The sequence below is a fragment of the Protopterus annectens genome, chromosome 9.part0 (assembly GCF_019279795.1).
Source record: "Protopterus annectens isolate FY-2018-M chromosome 9.part0, PAN1.0, whole genome shotgun sequence".
In the NCBI taxonomy this organism is placed as follows: domain Eukaryota; kingdom Metazoa; phylum Chordata; order Ceratodontiformes; family Protopteridae; genus Protopterus; species Protopterus annectens.
This window is the reverse complement of record NC_056743.1, coordinates 1,764,231,925-1,764,249,412: the sequence shown is the minus strand read 5'-3', so window position 1 is coordinate 1,764,249,412 and position 17,488 is coordinate 1,764,231,925. Positions and strand designations below refer to the sequence as shown.

At 41.7% G+C, this 17,488-nt stretch overlaps 1 protein-coding gene across 1 annotated transcript in view; it reads left to right on the top strand.

Annotated features, from left to right (window-relative positions):
• Window positions 1-17,488, top strand: part of RGL3 (ral guanine nucleotide dissociation stimulator like 3) — a 958,134-nt gene that overhangs the window by 391,687 nt on the left and 548,959 nt on the right. The window contains exon 8 of the mRNA XM_044084617.1: window positions 16,664-16,879. Within this exon, the coding sequence (XP_043940552.1) occupies window positions 16,664-16,879 (216 nt within the window). The remainder of the gene's footprint in view (window positions 1-16,663; window positions 16,880-17,488) is intronic.

Sequence of the window (17,488 nt, the reverse complement as noted above, 5' to 3'; positions counted from 1 at the left end):
AACAACCCTTACTGGGGTGACATAAGACTTTATTGACTGAGGGTGACTTACCAGGGTCTACATGGGCTGGGGATGTTGGAGCACTATGGGGTGGACAGAGACCTCCTACAGCAGCTTGTTGACCTGTGCCTAAGACATCACACAGGCCGAGGGGAACGCATCACAGTGGATACCATGGGATGTGTTGTCCTAGGTGTACTAGCCACAGGTACCTCACACAGCACAACTGGGGATATCATGGGTATCTCACAGACATCTGCATCCAGAGTATTGCACCACTTCACAGATGCCATGTCAACACATGCTAGTGAGCACGTACAGATCCTCCACATACGTGATTAGTGGACCAGCAATATGAATCTGTTCCACCACGTGGATGAGTACCCTGGGGTACTGGGTGCTATAGCCTGCACACGTAGCACCACCTTGGGAGCAGGGTAGGGCCTACAGTCAGTACAGGGGCATACCCTCCAACAGCTAGGCCCTATGCGGTGGCCAGGGCATGACATTGAATGTGTGTGCTGTCTGCCCTGGAAGCTGTGATGTGTCAGATATATGGCATCTGACACAGTTGTAGCACACCAATGCCTATGTAGACATCCCCTACAGTCTTCCAGTGGCGGAAGCTAGGTAAACACTGGTGTAGTGGCTTATAACACCCATCAGCAATGCACACACACCTGAACACTCACACCATACTGAGGCGTATGCACAGACAAGACATATACATGTGCATATTTTGGGATGCTCGGTTCACAGTTCTGGTATCCGGACACATCTGTAGGGCTCTGCAGTATTCGCAAGTTACATGCACACATGTTGTTATGTTATTTGCTATGCTACACAATGTTAGCCTGCAGTAACAGTTGCAGCAGAAACGGCATGGGGCAGGGCCACACAGCCCAACACCACTGCCAAGGCCTGTACAGGCAGAGTGTGACTTGGTGAAGGAACTACCTGTAGGGCACAGTCGGCGACAGCCCATGCACAGTATGACCTGCCCTTGGCAAAGAGGCAACACAGGGCATATGCACTGACACAGTAGGTACCCACGGATTTCCCCTCTCTGACCCGCACACAGTACAATGGATGCCAAACATGACAGTACCTGTGCTCGGACATGTATGGGAGGTGCACTGTGTGCATCCGACATAGGCAGCACTCCAGCACCGTCCTCAAGTCCGTAACACAACCAGGGTATGTCTATTGACCTAACAAGTGGTGGTTGTATTACAATGTGTACTTACCCATTGCCCTGGTATGTATGTGAGCATACAAGTGACTGTGGTGGCCAAATGTTAGGGCAGAAGACAGTACACATCCATAGTGGCACCATGACCTCTGTAGCACATACGGGGTTCACAATGGCAGCCTGTAGTGTCCTACCCACTGCAGATTATGGGCTGACCATCATGTGTGTCTGTACAGCCCACACACATTCCATGCAGCTGGACAAATGTGGACCAATACAGACAAATGATATATGATGGCCTATGGATATGCCCAGTGACTGACCCCAACCCCGTATGACACACACAGATGACAGCAGGCCAGGCTGTTTGATGTAGGATGTGTAATAGGACGTCCAAAACCGCTGTGCTGGTAATTAATGCTGGGAACTGACGTACCCTGGTATCCCTCCAACCAGCAATTTAGGTAGGTCCACACACTGACATGGAGTACCCGACAGACCAGTACAGTAGCAGCAGATGTGTACAATTGTTGGCTGTGCCCCCCGTCACACCTACACATGTGAGAGTCATGTGCACCACCCACGGTGTTGTGTAGGACTGTGGTTGCATGTCCGCCCATGCTATACAGACATGTAGCAACTGTCAATGCCACATGACCATTAGCTACCCTGCAGACACAGCATGTCACCTGTCTGTGTAGAACGGAGGGGTCAGTAACACAGTACTAACTATCTGGACATGTGACACATGCAATACAGTTGACCATACTTTGCATGCTCACACACATGATGGTATTGTCAGTCTACAACATGCGCAACAGTCATACTGGGCATGCTCACACACTGAAACACAGTACGGCCAAGCATGCACACACCAGTGGTCCGGACATATCTGCCAGTACATTGCTATACTGTTGGATGTCTGCGCTGTATGGTGTTTGTGGTCTATTGTCTGTACATATGCCATTGTCTATTGTTCATTCACATGAGCTATGTGCGCAGGGTACGTCTACCATCACGTGTATAGGGTGGTTCTTTGTTTGCGGACAGGCCGACGCCTTTGGATACAAACCCGGTAAGGCACAGTCCAGCAGGTGGGAGCTGTTGTGCATGGGTTTGCACAGTGTTAAGCACTGCTGACCTCTAGTCACAGCACCTTATACATGTTTACACTCCACATTTCTTTGACAGGGCACTACTGGCATACTGGTAGACAAACACACTTACAGCTGCTCGCTCTCCGACATTTCCGCTTACATTTGTCACTCACGCTGGGTGTGTGCGATCCCTTGTGATGCGTATTACATCGGACTACATGACTACAGTATCGGGTATATGTAACCATTTTGCGACGGCAGCTGTTCGACTGTACGGACTCGGCGGCCTGTCCAGTGACGTAATCATATTATATGTGTGTTCCTCATACAATCTGCTCCCATCTGCCTGATACATGGGAACCGATACTCTGCAATGCTGACATGTGACTTGAGTTTGTTAACGCAGCGGTCTGCCGAGCCATGCTACCGCATACCAACTGCACGTTGACCACCTTTCAGATTGCATGACGGGAGACTGTAGGAGTGACACCTTTCCCACTTTGCATGGGACAGTCCCTCATCACACATCACATGTGACAATACCAGAACTCTCCACCAATCGGGGGCACATTTCTGCAGAATCAGGGACAGGTCATGAAAAACAGGGACACATTTACAAAAGTAGTGCTATTAACTTGACATATTGACAGAATCAGAGCATATCACATAATACAAATATTCTGATGTAAAGGTTGTTTATAACTCTTACTTATTGTCATTAGTCAGTAAATGTAATTCACCACCTTTCCTTCAACAGCCACTACATTTAGGAGGGATTCAGAGGGACACAGTGGGACTTTCAGTCAAACTCAGGGACGTACCTGACATTCAGGGACAGTTGAGTGGTATGGACAATACTCTAGCCATTGCAACTGTCCTGATTAGGGGACCTTCTCATGTTGTAGGTGTCTGTACTGGTTGCTTGTTAAAGGTCTTGTATACCTGACACGTCGATATGTCATATGTAGTAGCATAAGCAACTATACTGCTGCTAGACTATGCTTTGATTTTTGTATATTTCTGTACTATGCATGGCTGTACGTATGTTCTGCCCTGGTACATCTGACAGTTCTACAGACCAGGTTCCACTTTGGCCGTTCAGACTGGTGGCGGCCCTATAGACCCTAAATGTAGACCTATCGAGGCAACACATACCCACAGCATACCTCTCAACTGTCCCTGATTTTCAGGGCCGTCCCTGAGTTTGAATCATATTTTAACTCTGTCCTCTTAATCCCTCCTAAAATTAGTGACATTTGGAGGAAAGGTGGTGAATTACACAGTTACAAACTTCTTTTACTTCAGAAAATGTGTATTAATTCATATGCTCTGATTCTGTCAATGTTTCCAGTTAATAGCTCTAATATTTTAAATGTGTCCCTAATTGTCCTTGTGTTTTCTTGACTTATCCGTGATTCTGTTGAAATTTGTCCCCAATTGGTTGAGAGGTCTGAGCCACAGCCAGTAGTACACGGACGACCTCCACGGTTTGCATATGTTAAGGTTATTCATGTAGCATTATAATTGATAATACTGTTTCCTATTACATGTAGCTGTTACTGATACAACAAATTGATTTCTGACACCACTACACACACTCCATTCCCGAACTCACAGGCCCAGACTTCTCAACCAATTGGGGACACATTTCAACAGAATCAGGGACAAGTCAGGAAAAAACAGGGACAATCAGGGACACTTTTAAAATATTAGTGCTATTAACTTGATACATTGACAGAATCAGAGCATATGAATTAATACACATTTTCTGAAGTAAAAGAAGTTTGTAACTCTTAATTATTGTCATTATTCATTAAGTGTAATTCGCCACCTTTCCTCCAAAAGTCACTAGTTTTAGGAGGGATTAAGAGGGACAGAGTTGAAATTTGGGTCGAAATCAGGGACGTCTGTGAAAAGCAGGGACAGTTGAGAGGTATGCACAGGCCATGTGCCATAACTGTCATTTTGCAAGACACAACTGCCCAGACGGGTGTGTTCCTCGCAGGCGTACAGGTGTTTAACCACTTCTATTATGCTATCATCTACCTGAAGTGGTCAGCAACTTATGCACTTTCCGTCAGTAGCAGAACTCACATACCAATGGGTGTGACTGAACACCGTATCAGGAACAATGCATAACACCCTGAGGGGCACATTTAGACGATTGGTTCTATTAACCAGACACATTCACAGTCACAGAACATATGTATTCATTCACGTTTGTCGAGGTACATGCTGTTTATGACTCATACATGTTGTCATCTGTCATTACCTGTATTCCGCCACCTGTTCACCTAATATCAGTAGTTCTGGCAGTGTTTCTTTGGACTTTGTTACATTCTGATACATAACTATGGACGTCCATGCTACTCGGGTACACGGCACTGTGTAGGTCTCTATGTATTCCCCGATGGTTTACAAACTATCCGGTAGATGTGCTCTTCAGGTTTGGGAGGTGTAGGTGTATGCTATGCCCACATAGGAATATTAATGACTTCCACTGGGTGGGCCTACTACATCTCTGTCAACCAGCACCTGCACACTTAAGTCCATTAATGCATACCCATGGTCCACCTACCTGGCACCCCTTTACAGCAGTCGTGACAAATACTTACTGCGAGCGCAGCTGGGGTATGAGCACACCCCTACACATTGCCCACTCTCCTCATCTCGGGACACATGTACGTTTTGTCAACCCATGTATTATCACACTGGCACAACCTACTGTTCCATGTGCACCTACATCCTGCTCGTATTAGTGTCGGCAGATTATTTCATACCTTACTTTTTGGGGTCCCGCAAGGGACACCGTTATCCAGGTTTAAAGTGTAGACCTTGCAGAACTCTCCCACTGGTCCTTTCCTACCAGTGTTCTGGACAGCGGCAGTATATTGATCTGTATTGCCTGTCTGTATGTCTGTCCGGCCTAGCTGGGCGATGTGGGGGGTACAACATTTCTTTATTGGACCTCCCAGTCACAAATGCCTGGGCTGTAAATATGTTACCCCTAATTGCTGTGAAGTAACCTATTTATGTGAATGTGTATATCTACACTGACATATAGTTTGTTTTGTGTGTATGTGTATATATCACTACCTGTTGTTTGTATATATATATCCATCTATATATATATATATCCATAGTATATCCTTGTGTGCGTGTGTGTGTGTGTGTGTGTGTATATATATATATATATATATATATATATATATATATATATATATATATATATATATATATATATATATATATATATGTCCGTATGGATATATATGTGTATGTAAATTATTATAGCTATGTGTATATATACGTTTTTATCTATATATGCATCTGTGAGTCTGTTAAGCTATACATTTCCCGGATATGGACACTTACATATGCGTATTGGTTTTATCCCTGCTTCAACAGCATACTATTGCCTTAGTCATTCTGACACCGACACTTCACTCCGGTGAACTTGTGCTCAGTATATTGCACGTTATGCAGCGGACAGATGTCGCAGGTTTTTCATGACTGGGGTGCCGCTGCTAGATGGTTTCTGATAGTGCCATTCGACTTATTCCTCATATGCGCAGCCCATTATTCCTGCTACTGTGTTTGTTTCTGTACACATTCCTATTATTACTGTTGATAGGGTGTGTGTTTGTGTTACTGTGACTGTACGTCGACAAATTGTTGTCTTCATGTAGTTGTGTCTTTCTGCTTTTCCTGGTTTGGGGTTGTCACAGCAGAACTCCGTTCCACTCATGGGTGGCGTATAGGTTTTATGTGCCATGCTGCCAGACCTGTCACACAACGTCCGACAATGATACGCCCATTCACGCATGTCTCCACGCAAATGATGCTCTATCTGGGAATCGCAACTACGCTAGTACTTTGTGAGGGACAGTCCCTCTTTGGGCAGTTGTGTCCTGCGAAAAACTGACAAAATGGCAGATGTCCTGAGATTATTGTACGAAAATATTTCCTAAGTTTTCTTTCATAGTTTCATAAAACAGTTATTTTTTCTCTGAAACACCTAAATGTTATATGAAATAGCATAAGCAACTCAAATGCTACATTAATAAGCTTTTATTATGGCAGAAAGGTGAAGTTCTATCATTTGTACGGGTCATGGGTATGTTTTGTCCTGCAAATCTGACATTTCTACAGAAAATGTCCCACTTTGAGCATTTGAAACAGTGGTAACCCTACTAGCTGACCTCCACGGGCCGCTCCATTGCACCCGGCGCAAAATTCCCTATCACTCCTGTATCCATACTCGCATATTCATGGTTTCTCCTGCACACCCGTGTTGAGTTTCCCCGCATAACAGACATTATACACCTGATATCGCAGCCATGACACACCTTTACACATTGCCCTCTCATGAGCGTTGGGGCCCTACACACATTTTGTACCGCCTCGTGTATTCACAGGCTCACCATCCATTAATATTTGCACATACGTGCCTTTCCTGGTGTTATGGATTACGAACAATTTGCGTGTTACAAGGGTAGGTGGTCGCAAAATGTCCTACATTCCGTCTGTTTACAATGTTGACATAGCACTTCAAAGATGATAGCCCTGCCTCTGGTGTGGAGAGCGGTGCTCCACCCACACTTGTGCAGCTTTATGTGACATACGCTGCAAGCACTTCATAATTCCTAACTTGCTCTGGATTCCCTTCACAACCCTTGGGTTTGCTTTCGTCTTTCAACATTCCTAACATATCTCTCTCTATATATACATATATATATATATATATATATATATATATATATATATATATATATATATATATATATATATATATATATATATATATATATATATATATATATATATATATGTGTGTATATATAGATAGATATATAGCTATATAATTGCATATTTCTGTTATGTCTGTGGATATTTCTCTATACACACATCTATATAACTATATATATATATATATGAAAGTTTCAGCTGTAGAAGACAACATACATTTGCTATGCTAATAGCTGCATACACCCGCCCAGGCCCACTTGCATCTACTTATTCTGAGTTACATATGTTTACAGGTACGTCTTTAGGATTACATGTGCCTTATTCCTTATGACAGTACCACTTTGATGGAATCCGGTTAACGGACCCATGCGAACGCGGTCACCTTTACATGTATAACTGTTGGCTTTACAGCACAGAGGCATTCATTACACAATTAATATGTGCTATAGTCTTACTTGCACCGGGAATGCCTTTACATTGGGTGGATGCTGTAACCACTACACTATTGGTGTTCTGGCTCATTTATATGTATCCCCATGGTTCTTAGCTACTCTGACATATGCCTCACTGCTTCCCTTACACAGCAGGCATTCATTCTCCTGCTGGGAAAACCACAGTACTACAATTAGGACATTCCCTGTTTCCTACTGCTCTGGACCCGTGCTGCGAGTCTACTCACTCCAAGAATATTCATAACCCCTACACTTATAGTCCTCGCACATACGCGTGTTTGATTGTCAGGGTTTTCATGTGCTGGTCCAGCCGACTGGTGACTAGCACTTCTCTGGCGCTGTTCAAAGATCAGATGTAGCACATGGACAGAGTTAGTCCAGAGTTTCACATTCTACCTGTGTTTACAGACGCAGGTGTTTGGGCACCTGGGTCAGCGCTACATAATTTAGGGCGGGGAGTGGTTCCACTACATAATGCAGGTTGGGGGGGGGGTTCCCTTCCCATTTGACTATTTCATTCATTTATACATACAATGAATATTATTCTGGACATCTGTTATGAAATCACTACAGGTATGCAATAGTCTAGTCAACAGCTAGGACGGTTGGTTGGTGTACTTCTGTGTACGGACCTCTCTGATACTCGGGTACTCATGTCTACAGTGACAGGGACAAGGCTATGACAACTCAGGGACAATCACAGACACTTCTACCATATTAGTACTATTAACTTGGAACATGTTGACAGATTCGTAATACTACTAATTGTCTGCAGTTAAATGCTTCTAGTACTCTTCATTGTTGTGAGTAGTCATTCTCATTCAACACCTTTCCCCCAAAGGGCACTGGCTTTGTGAGTTTTTAACGGTCTGGCCAGTTATTGTGCAAATGCTCTGACCATTGGTATTGTTGACATTGTCATATGTACGGGTTGTGCTGTATTCCGGTGACTAGGGTTGGCACCTTTTCAGAACACACCTGGTTTTACAAGCCGACACATACCCACGGTCAGTACAACGTATAGAACTTTACTTATTTGCCTACATAAAAGCCTATTGTTGTAGCGGTTTATTTGCTTATTCTGTTTTTTGTAACATTTAGGTATTGTAGATACTGCAGTAATTATTTTCTGCTACTATTACATAACATATGGGACATAATTATGTCCTACAATCCCAGGACATTTGCCATTTGAAATGTCTTTTGTCAGGACACAACTGTCCAACGATGGACTATCCCTCACAAAGCGGGACAGTTGACAACCCTACTGCGGACACCAGATTGTTTGGGCCAACACATAGCCAAGGTCACTGCAGGTTTAGAACAGTCATTTGTTTCCTAGCTGTAAGCCGTATACCTTTGGCACTTTTGTTGTTTGCCTGTTTCTTGTATGACTTACGTTTATTCTATCCTGACGTGACCACTTTAGGCAACTGTTACATACAATATGGTGCATAGTTATTCCCTACGGTCACAAGACATTTGGCATTGTACCATTGTTGGTCAGGTCACACCTACACACACATTATTTGTCCCTCACACAGTGGATCAGGGGTATCCTGTTTATGTCAGTGCCTTCATCACCCTTATACCATGTGCCACTATGCGAATGTGTGCAATATATTCTCCCGCTTATTCGTGTCGGGACACGTGCGTCACGGGCAGGTGTTTGAATCTGGGTAGTAGGTTATGCATGACCACTTAGGGCTGGACAGTGTCATGCACCTCTAATGCACATTCCAACTTGTGTCCAGATATCTACTGGACTGGACTTCGTGTCTTCCATTCTAATGTTTACACAGGTTATGTATCCCATGAGGGATATCCAAAAATTGGACCGATCCACAACAAGAGAAATAACGAACATCTTTTTGGTGATACAAAAATGTGCTGGGGGTTTAACATGCAAGGGATACATAGTGTGCAATCCTGCAACTGCCTAGGGTGACACTACCTACTACATATGCGTAGTGGTCAATATGTGTAGCTGTGGCTGCACCAAACCAGTAGGCCAAGTATGGCTGGATTTGGTGGACATTCGGATACGGGAGCGGGTTGTGTGATGTGGAAGGGATGCTGGGTAGTCCATTATGCATCCAGGTGTGTTGCATTTGTTATGGCCAGTTCCATCAGGACCAATCTGTGGGTATGTGCCGGTGACATTTCTATCGATTTGTATCGCACATTTTAATATTCATATGTTTGTGGGATTGTGTTCTACAGTATGGCCTGTCTGCTTGTATTGCAGCTGTTTATACATGTGTTTGTGTTTCTTTCAGCTTCACCCGCTGCTCCCTCATACACCTCCGGTTTACCTATTCTGCATACGACACTATATCGCCTTGGAGGATTGTACCATTACCCTTCCCCCACACACACAGATTCCTCACACCCCATACATCACTGCTTTGGTTGTTGGCCCATGACATGGCCAGAGTAACACATTGAATACCCTACATGTGTCAGGTACCTGTATGGTTGTGTGGACTACCCTGCCATGTTTGCTTTCCACATGCTATACCTCACGCACATAGGTACACGCCCATACTTAACTTTCATTACATGGTTGGTATACCCGGGTACTGCCTGTTCAACTGTGACACATCCTGACAAGTTCGGCTTGTACCGCTGATTTCCGGATTTTGGCAGCCTGTTCTACTCATTGGTAGGATGCCACCTTTTCCTATGTCCAGGATGGGATATATTCCGTACACATATCCGACTGTACTGGACAACACGTCCCCACAGTCGACGGTACAGATAATACTGTTCCTTTCAGCCTACATGTTTCCTTATTGCTGTAGCTGTTTATATGCTCCTTCTGTTTTGTTTACATGCTTATTCTATTTCCTATCACATTTGGTATGTGAAATACGGACATACCTTTTGTATGTGACTATTACGTGCCTTGTGGGATATGATTCAGACATACGGTCACTAGATATCTACATTTATCGTGTATTTTGTTATGGACACATCTGCCCAGCTGTGTACCCTCCCTCACATTATGGGTCAGCTGGTGACCCTCACCATTGGGCTGGACATACCTACTGGCGGCTCGCTAACATATGATGCATTTCACTTCCACTTGGTATAGCTATCTACACTGCATTGGACTATGGCCACACGGTCTTCCATGTCATTTGTTCGCGGGATAGAGACCCGTTATTCCCTACCATGCATTTGTGTTTGCTTCTTCACTTTGTGTTCGCAGGAACTTTCTTGCATGCTTTGCCATACGTTTCAGTATCCACGGACACTGACAGATGTGATTACTATCTTGCAACTTGTTATATGCAAGCATTTTAGGTTGCATGTCGACAGCTACCATTTCCACGCCTCCATGCGGCACTTTGACACGCCCTATGCACTCGCACTCCTTTCCTGTGCTGTGACTGTGGCGGCAGCGCGCCTTCATTAATATGCATTTGGCGCTACTGCGCCATCTTCACGCTGCACTGTCAGCGCAAGCCTACCACCGTCCTTGCGCCGAGCTTCATGAATCCCGGTGAATTTTTAGACTCCCCTTTTTAAAGAATCACTTAAAGGTGCACAAATTATAATGGTAAGTCTCCATTCTGTTCTGTCTCTTTCATTCGAAAGAGCTCAGATGGCAACTTTGGATTAGAAAAAATACACATTGGCATATGTTCATCCTCCTCCATGTTTTATTTATTTATTTATTTATTTATTTTTTTATAAAATGTTTAACTATGGTCATAGGGGCTGTCAGCATACCTCTCAACCTCTTAGAGCAAGAAATGTGGACAAAGCCACAACAATTAGGGTCCCTTTTTAAATATTGCTCTTCCAAACTTAGAAAGTTGATAGAATAACAGGTTTTGCATTCACATGAATTTTTTAAAGGATATGTAGTCTGAAAATCAAATGTCTGCCATTATTTTCAAATTTCAGTTCTCAATGGTTTGCCAGTAATTTGCCAGAAAACTGACAATGTTATGAGAAACTAGCCAAAAATATGAGTCAAAAATCTGGACATTCTGAGAAAATCTGGCCGGGTGAGAGCTACGGCTGTCAAGAACATTTGCCAGTACATAGATGACTGATTTAGGTACATTTGTCACAATATTTTTATTTATTTATTTATTTATTTAACATTTGCTTACCAGGGAAGTCCAACTGGGCTAGCTGCCAATATTCAGCCGATGCCCAGGGAGAAAAGCTCCACATAGGAGTGCACAGTATATCAGCAAAAAATATACAGAATCAGAAGAATTATACTGATCATAGAGGAAAGCATGCTATACAATGGAATGGCATTCAATGTTTAATCAACAACATACAATAACACAATATTATTTTGGAAAATGATATATACATCAGATAAATAAGTGGGAAAAAAGTTTGAGGGTGGGCTGAGATGGGGAAATGTCAAGTAAATTCAGCCTTGTGAGGAGCAAGAGCATAGCCAGTTGTCATTTAGATGGATCTTTAGCAAGTTTTTGAACTGTGCTGGGTTGGTTGTGTTTAGTTTATTCTGAGGGATAGAGTTCCATGCTTTAGAGATGTGATTAGAGTAAAGAGGCTCTCCAAAACCATTGTTAGATTTTGTAACTTTTAATAGAAGTTTGTTGGATGATCTTAGGGTTATGTTGTTGAGGTGGATTTGTACTAGGTTTTGTATGGCTGGACATTGTCAGGTAGGTATACTATAGAGTGGGTTAGGGTAAGCTGGTTTAGAAATAAGAAGTTAGGTAGTTCTCGCCATTTGAGTTGTTTTAAAGCAAAGTAGGGATGGGTTCTGTGGGGTAGGTTAGCAGCATGTCTGGCTGTCTTGTGGTAGCGTGTTTCTAGTTTGCTTAAGTCAGTTTTTCCTGAGGTGTGTGAGTATAGGGAAGGCGTAGAACAGGGTGGATAGTGAGTCCTGGTGATTGCTTGTCTGGAAGAGTTGGTTAGGTAAGTCTTAATTCTGTAAAGAGAACCCAGTTTAATGTGTTCCTTTTTAATTGCAATTGACATATGATTGTCAAATTTTAAATTATTATCAATAGTGACACCTAGTAGCTTAGTTTCTGAGATAGGTTCAGTTAGTGTGTGATTGGATGAGGTGATTTTAAAGTCCTGTTTGGAGTTGTTTGTTTTGTGATTATTGTTGGGGAATAGCTTTAGTTTGATTTTGCTGGGGTTTAGGATGAGCTGATATTTATTTAGGAAAGATTTAATGGCTGTGAAGGATTTTTGGGTAACATCTTGTAGCTTTGGTAGGGAGGGTGTGGCATAGATGACAGTGGAATCATCTGCATATTGTATGATGGTGGCAATGTTAGTTGCACTGTGGAGATTATTGGTAAGGACTGAGAAGAGTAGTGGATCTAGTATTGAGCCTTGTGGAACACCTACTGTTACAAGAAGCAGAGAAGAGAGATTGTTTTGCCAATTGATTGCTCATTGCTGATCTGAATGGTGATTTTGGAACCATGAGAGGGTATTTTTAGATATGTCAAGGGACTCCAGCTCTTGTAGGAGCTGCTCATCAGATACTGTGTCAAATGCCTTTGACATATCCAGAAATATTGAGGAGACCATTTTGCCATTGTTTTTTAGTTGGTTTACAGTATTGGTGAAGTTAATCTGGCAGTGATGGTACTATGGGCTGGCTGAAATCCATGTTGTGAGTTGGCAAGGAGCTTATTGGTTAGTAGATGATTTATTTGTTGTGAGTGGACAGATTTTTCAATTTTTTTTTAAAAGGGGATAGTATGGATATAGGGCTATAGTTGGAGAGTTCTAATGAAGAACCCCCTTTGGGGAGAGGAATTATGTTGGAGATTTTCCATATTTTAGGTATGTACTGCTCTCAGATGGATCTATGAATCAGAATCGATAATGGGTAACAGATAATGTCGACTGCTAGTTTGCCTGTGGCAAGAGATGTAGGTTTTAGCTTGCTTAATAATTTCTTTATTTTACCTATTTGGAAGGATTGGAGGTAGAGTGTTGTATGGTTGTCACTGGCTACAGGATGAGTAATTTGTTGGGAACTATTTTTATTTTTTATAAGTGAGAGTATAGAGTTTATGAAGAATGAGTTGAACTGGGATGCTATATTTTCTTCTGAGTTTTGAGTATTTGGTGATGGGGTGGAAGTACAACATGGATGCATGTTTTGATAGTACCCCAGAATTTTTGTGAGTTATTTTGATATTTGTACTGCATATTTGAGTAGTACTGTTTTGTACCAGTTTTGATTTGTTTTTTTTTTACACGTATTTCTTAAGTGACAGTAATTATCAAGGGAGGCTTTGGTTTTGTTGTCTTGATGTTGGTACCAGAGTTTTTCTCTTCGTTTTAGTAGTTGTCTGGTTTCCTTTGTGAGCCATGGGCAGTAGTTTGTTTTAGATCTGATGTGTCTTATTGGAGCCAGGGTGTTTAGTATATCTAGAAATTTCCTGCTGAACTATTAAACTGCTGCATCTAATGAGAGGTATTTTAATGGGGACCTTCTGTAGATCATCATGCAATTCTGTTAGATCCTGGCTTGGATTATACATGACATGAAATAAAACTTTTTGCCATTACAGGAAAATACTTTTTGATGAATGGTACAGAATTTGCCACTTCAAAAATCTGTTTCAGCATTGATTTCAGAAATGTTATCACTCCCACTGGTGAGTTGCAGTCCAATTTGCTGGTGAGGAATTTTCAGAACCTTTTTTTATCAGATATCAAGCCAGCATGCTTATGATTTTGAATGTAAGACAACACACAAAGACGTTTCAACAAATAGTTCTAGATCAGATGTCAGACCCAATGGATCTTTGCCCTTTTGGGACCAAAGCACTGAGAATGCAAATGAAGAGTTGAGTTTGGTGAATTCGAATCTGGACAGTTCCTTCTTATTATCTCATCCTGGAGATGACCTAATGACCAATGTTTTAGTATGTGCTTAGAGAGGTAATGTCATGGATGTCTTGGTTAAATGCAGTAGAGGATCGGTGGAAGCTGGGCTTGTTCATATGACTATAGTTATCCTTAGTTTGAAGACTATAAATGTTCCTCTGCAAGCAGAGCTTCCAAAGATCTTATATTACATGTTGGAATTGTTTTTAAGGTTTTCCCTCTTGCTAGATTATTAAGCTATTGGTTTCTACTGTACTGATGGCACAGGGTGTGAAGTCAGCTGTCATTTGCATGCCTCTACAATTGTGACTCAACATGTTCATTTGCAGTGTAATGTAATCACAGTATTGAATGTTCTATATTCAGCAGTGGAGATACGCTACTGAGTTGTATTAACATTAGTTTAAACGGAGAAACTAATGCAAGATATGGCTTTATTTCCTCATTTCATTTGCTTCGCCTTAGACTTTTTTGGTAAAACTGTAGTACTCAGCCTTTCATTAACCACAATGCTGTTGGTGTTAACAAGTTAACACACCTTGTTCCTTTTGTTACTTTGCCTCCCACTGCACCTACCTTTGTTTTAGGTTGCTTATCATTTCATAAAGGGGTATTACCAAGAAGACTTCTGTATTTCACTGGAATTTTTTCCAGAACCAGCACCAAAGCACCCTTTGACCTCCTATACACACAACTGACTTTAAATTCCTCATCCATGACACAATCCATTTAATGACTGCTACTTCAATTAGGAGGTTTAATATCTGCAGACTCTTATGTGATGATAGCCACACATTTCCATACAGAAAAGGTAGATTTGTCTACTTCATTTGTAATGTCATGTTGTGACTGAGCGCTTTCTTTTTACTCTTATTTTATGATTCAGGGGAACACATACGTAAAACAAGTCCCAGAAGACAACTGTCTGCATATATTTCCAGGACAAATGATGTCCACAAGTCAGATCAGTTTTTGTCTCCTTTGTATCTAAAGATCCCTCATCCAGCACTGGTGTTCTTCTAGCTAAAAGCCTGGGTACTGAATTTGACTGCTAACAGAAGTCTTTAGGTCTTAAGATATCCAGAGAGAAATCAATTTATTTCTAACTAGAGAGCTGTGTGCTATGATTTCAGAGGTACAACTCTTCAAGCAGCAATTACATGCGTTCCAATAGAACAATGGTGGTTTCTACACTATTCATTAAATTCAACATTCATCTCTGAGACAGCTGTTGTCCTTGATAAATAAGCTTACAAAGCTCCATGTGTTACAGTTGCAACGCTAGAAAAGATGTTATCTGAGGGGTACTTTAGCAGGCCTTCACCTGAAATCTGGCTGTACAACTTGACATTCTAACCACCCAGTTACTGTGGTGAAATAATATCTGTTTGTTATACTCACCATAACTGTAAATGATTTAAGTGTCCCTATCTTGACAGTAATGCCCAATTCTCCATCTCCATTTCCATATGTTTGTGTTTTTTTTACAAGACTAATTATTTCTGTTGTTTATCCTTATGTTACATTGACATTTGCAGTCTGATGACTAGTAATACACAGCATTGTTAAGTGTACATCTCTCCAGTGGGCAATACGGTAGATCAGGGTTTTGCAAGGAAAAAGTCCTAACTGAGCAAAATAACAGAAGTCTGTTGCCTGAGCTGTATGACTGATGGCTGCTACCTTTATGTCTTTAGTGGTTCTCCACCAGGGCAGTATTGTGGATTTGCCTTTTGCTTGGGAAAAAGTCCTAATTTGTGACTAGGCAAAATGTGATGGTTATCTGCTGTGACTTATTACCTCTTTCAGAATGAATTAGTTACATAGCGGAACTATTTTTGTGCACTATTACAGTATGATATAAGTTGTTCACCATAGTCATATGGCATTTTGCTAGAAAGAGATAGCTTCCTTATGTACCGCCATGTAACTGGAGAATGGAAAGGACTGGCCTGTTACAGATTCTTTATCATACATTGCTTTGGGGATTTGTTTCATGATATTTATACTTGGCTTTTTTGTTGGCCTATGTGCTTTCAGACTCTAAGTCTGAGTATGCTCATGTAGCTTTGATGTTTAGTATACATTATAAAAGCAACCAATCGCAGCTCAGTAACTATAGCATTATAGCCAATGGAAACTTGTAATGGTATAGGGTGCAGTTGGAAGGGCTTGATTACTCACTAAGTTGAAATGAAGGCAGAGACATTCAGTCATTTACTGTAAGGATATGTACCTCACACAATTGTACATTCTTTTTTGATTTAAGTATTTTAAATGTGACCTAGTATTTCCTGTCCTTTTTTTTAAAGGAGCTGTTTATGAAAGTACAGCCATTTTACTGTCTGGGATGTATTTGGTCTCAAAGGGATAAAAAAGAAAATAGAGATCTTGTAGCAACAGTACGGGCAACCATTGCACAGTTCAACACTGTCGCTAACTGTGTCATTGCTTCTGTTCTAATGGATACTCAGCTGAAACCACTGCAGAGGGCAAAGGTTATCGAGAAATGGATAGAAGTTGCTCAGGTAACATTTCAGAGTCAAGCAAGACATGTGATGGCATGTGACTGTATTACTGAATGCCACAAGGCTAATGTTTGCAGTTTTAATATTCCAAACAGAACTGTTTTAATATGTGCATTTACTCCCCGTCCATGGGTTAAGACTGACTAGGTAAGGTTGCCTCTGATTTAAGACAGACTCAGAGCTTTGGTTTTTCAAAGTGTATTGCTCAGTACACAGCATACAGGTAACTATGCATTTAGATGAAGATTGTTTTTGGTTTGTTAACAGGCATGCTAGGGAATAGCAATTTCCCAAACACAGTTCATTGACCTAAGTGGCCAGTAGTGTACATCACGAAAGGCCTTTCACAACCTTGCAAGTGGTCCATGTTTTAGACTTAAACATTTATAATAAAGACTGTAATGAGAAACTTCACTTCTCCATTCCCTTTGTTCTAACAACTCCAGATGCTGTCATTTATCTGCTGATAATCTGACTTGTACTGTTGGTCACTTATTTCAGTAAACTGTGTTCATTGAAATGACTTTTGTTTATTCAGTTTTGACAAATTATATGATATCCTTAGTAAATGTAGCTAGGTAAAGCCTGCTGAACAAAAATGTCTCTGTT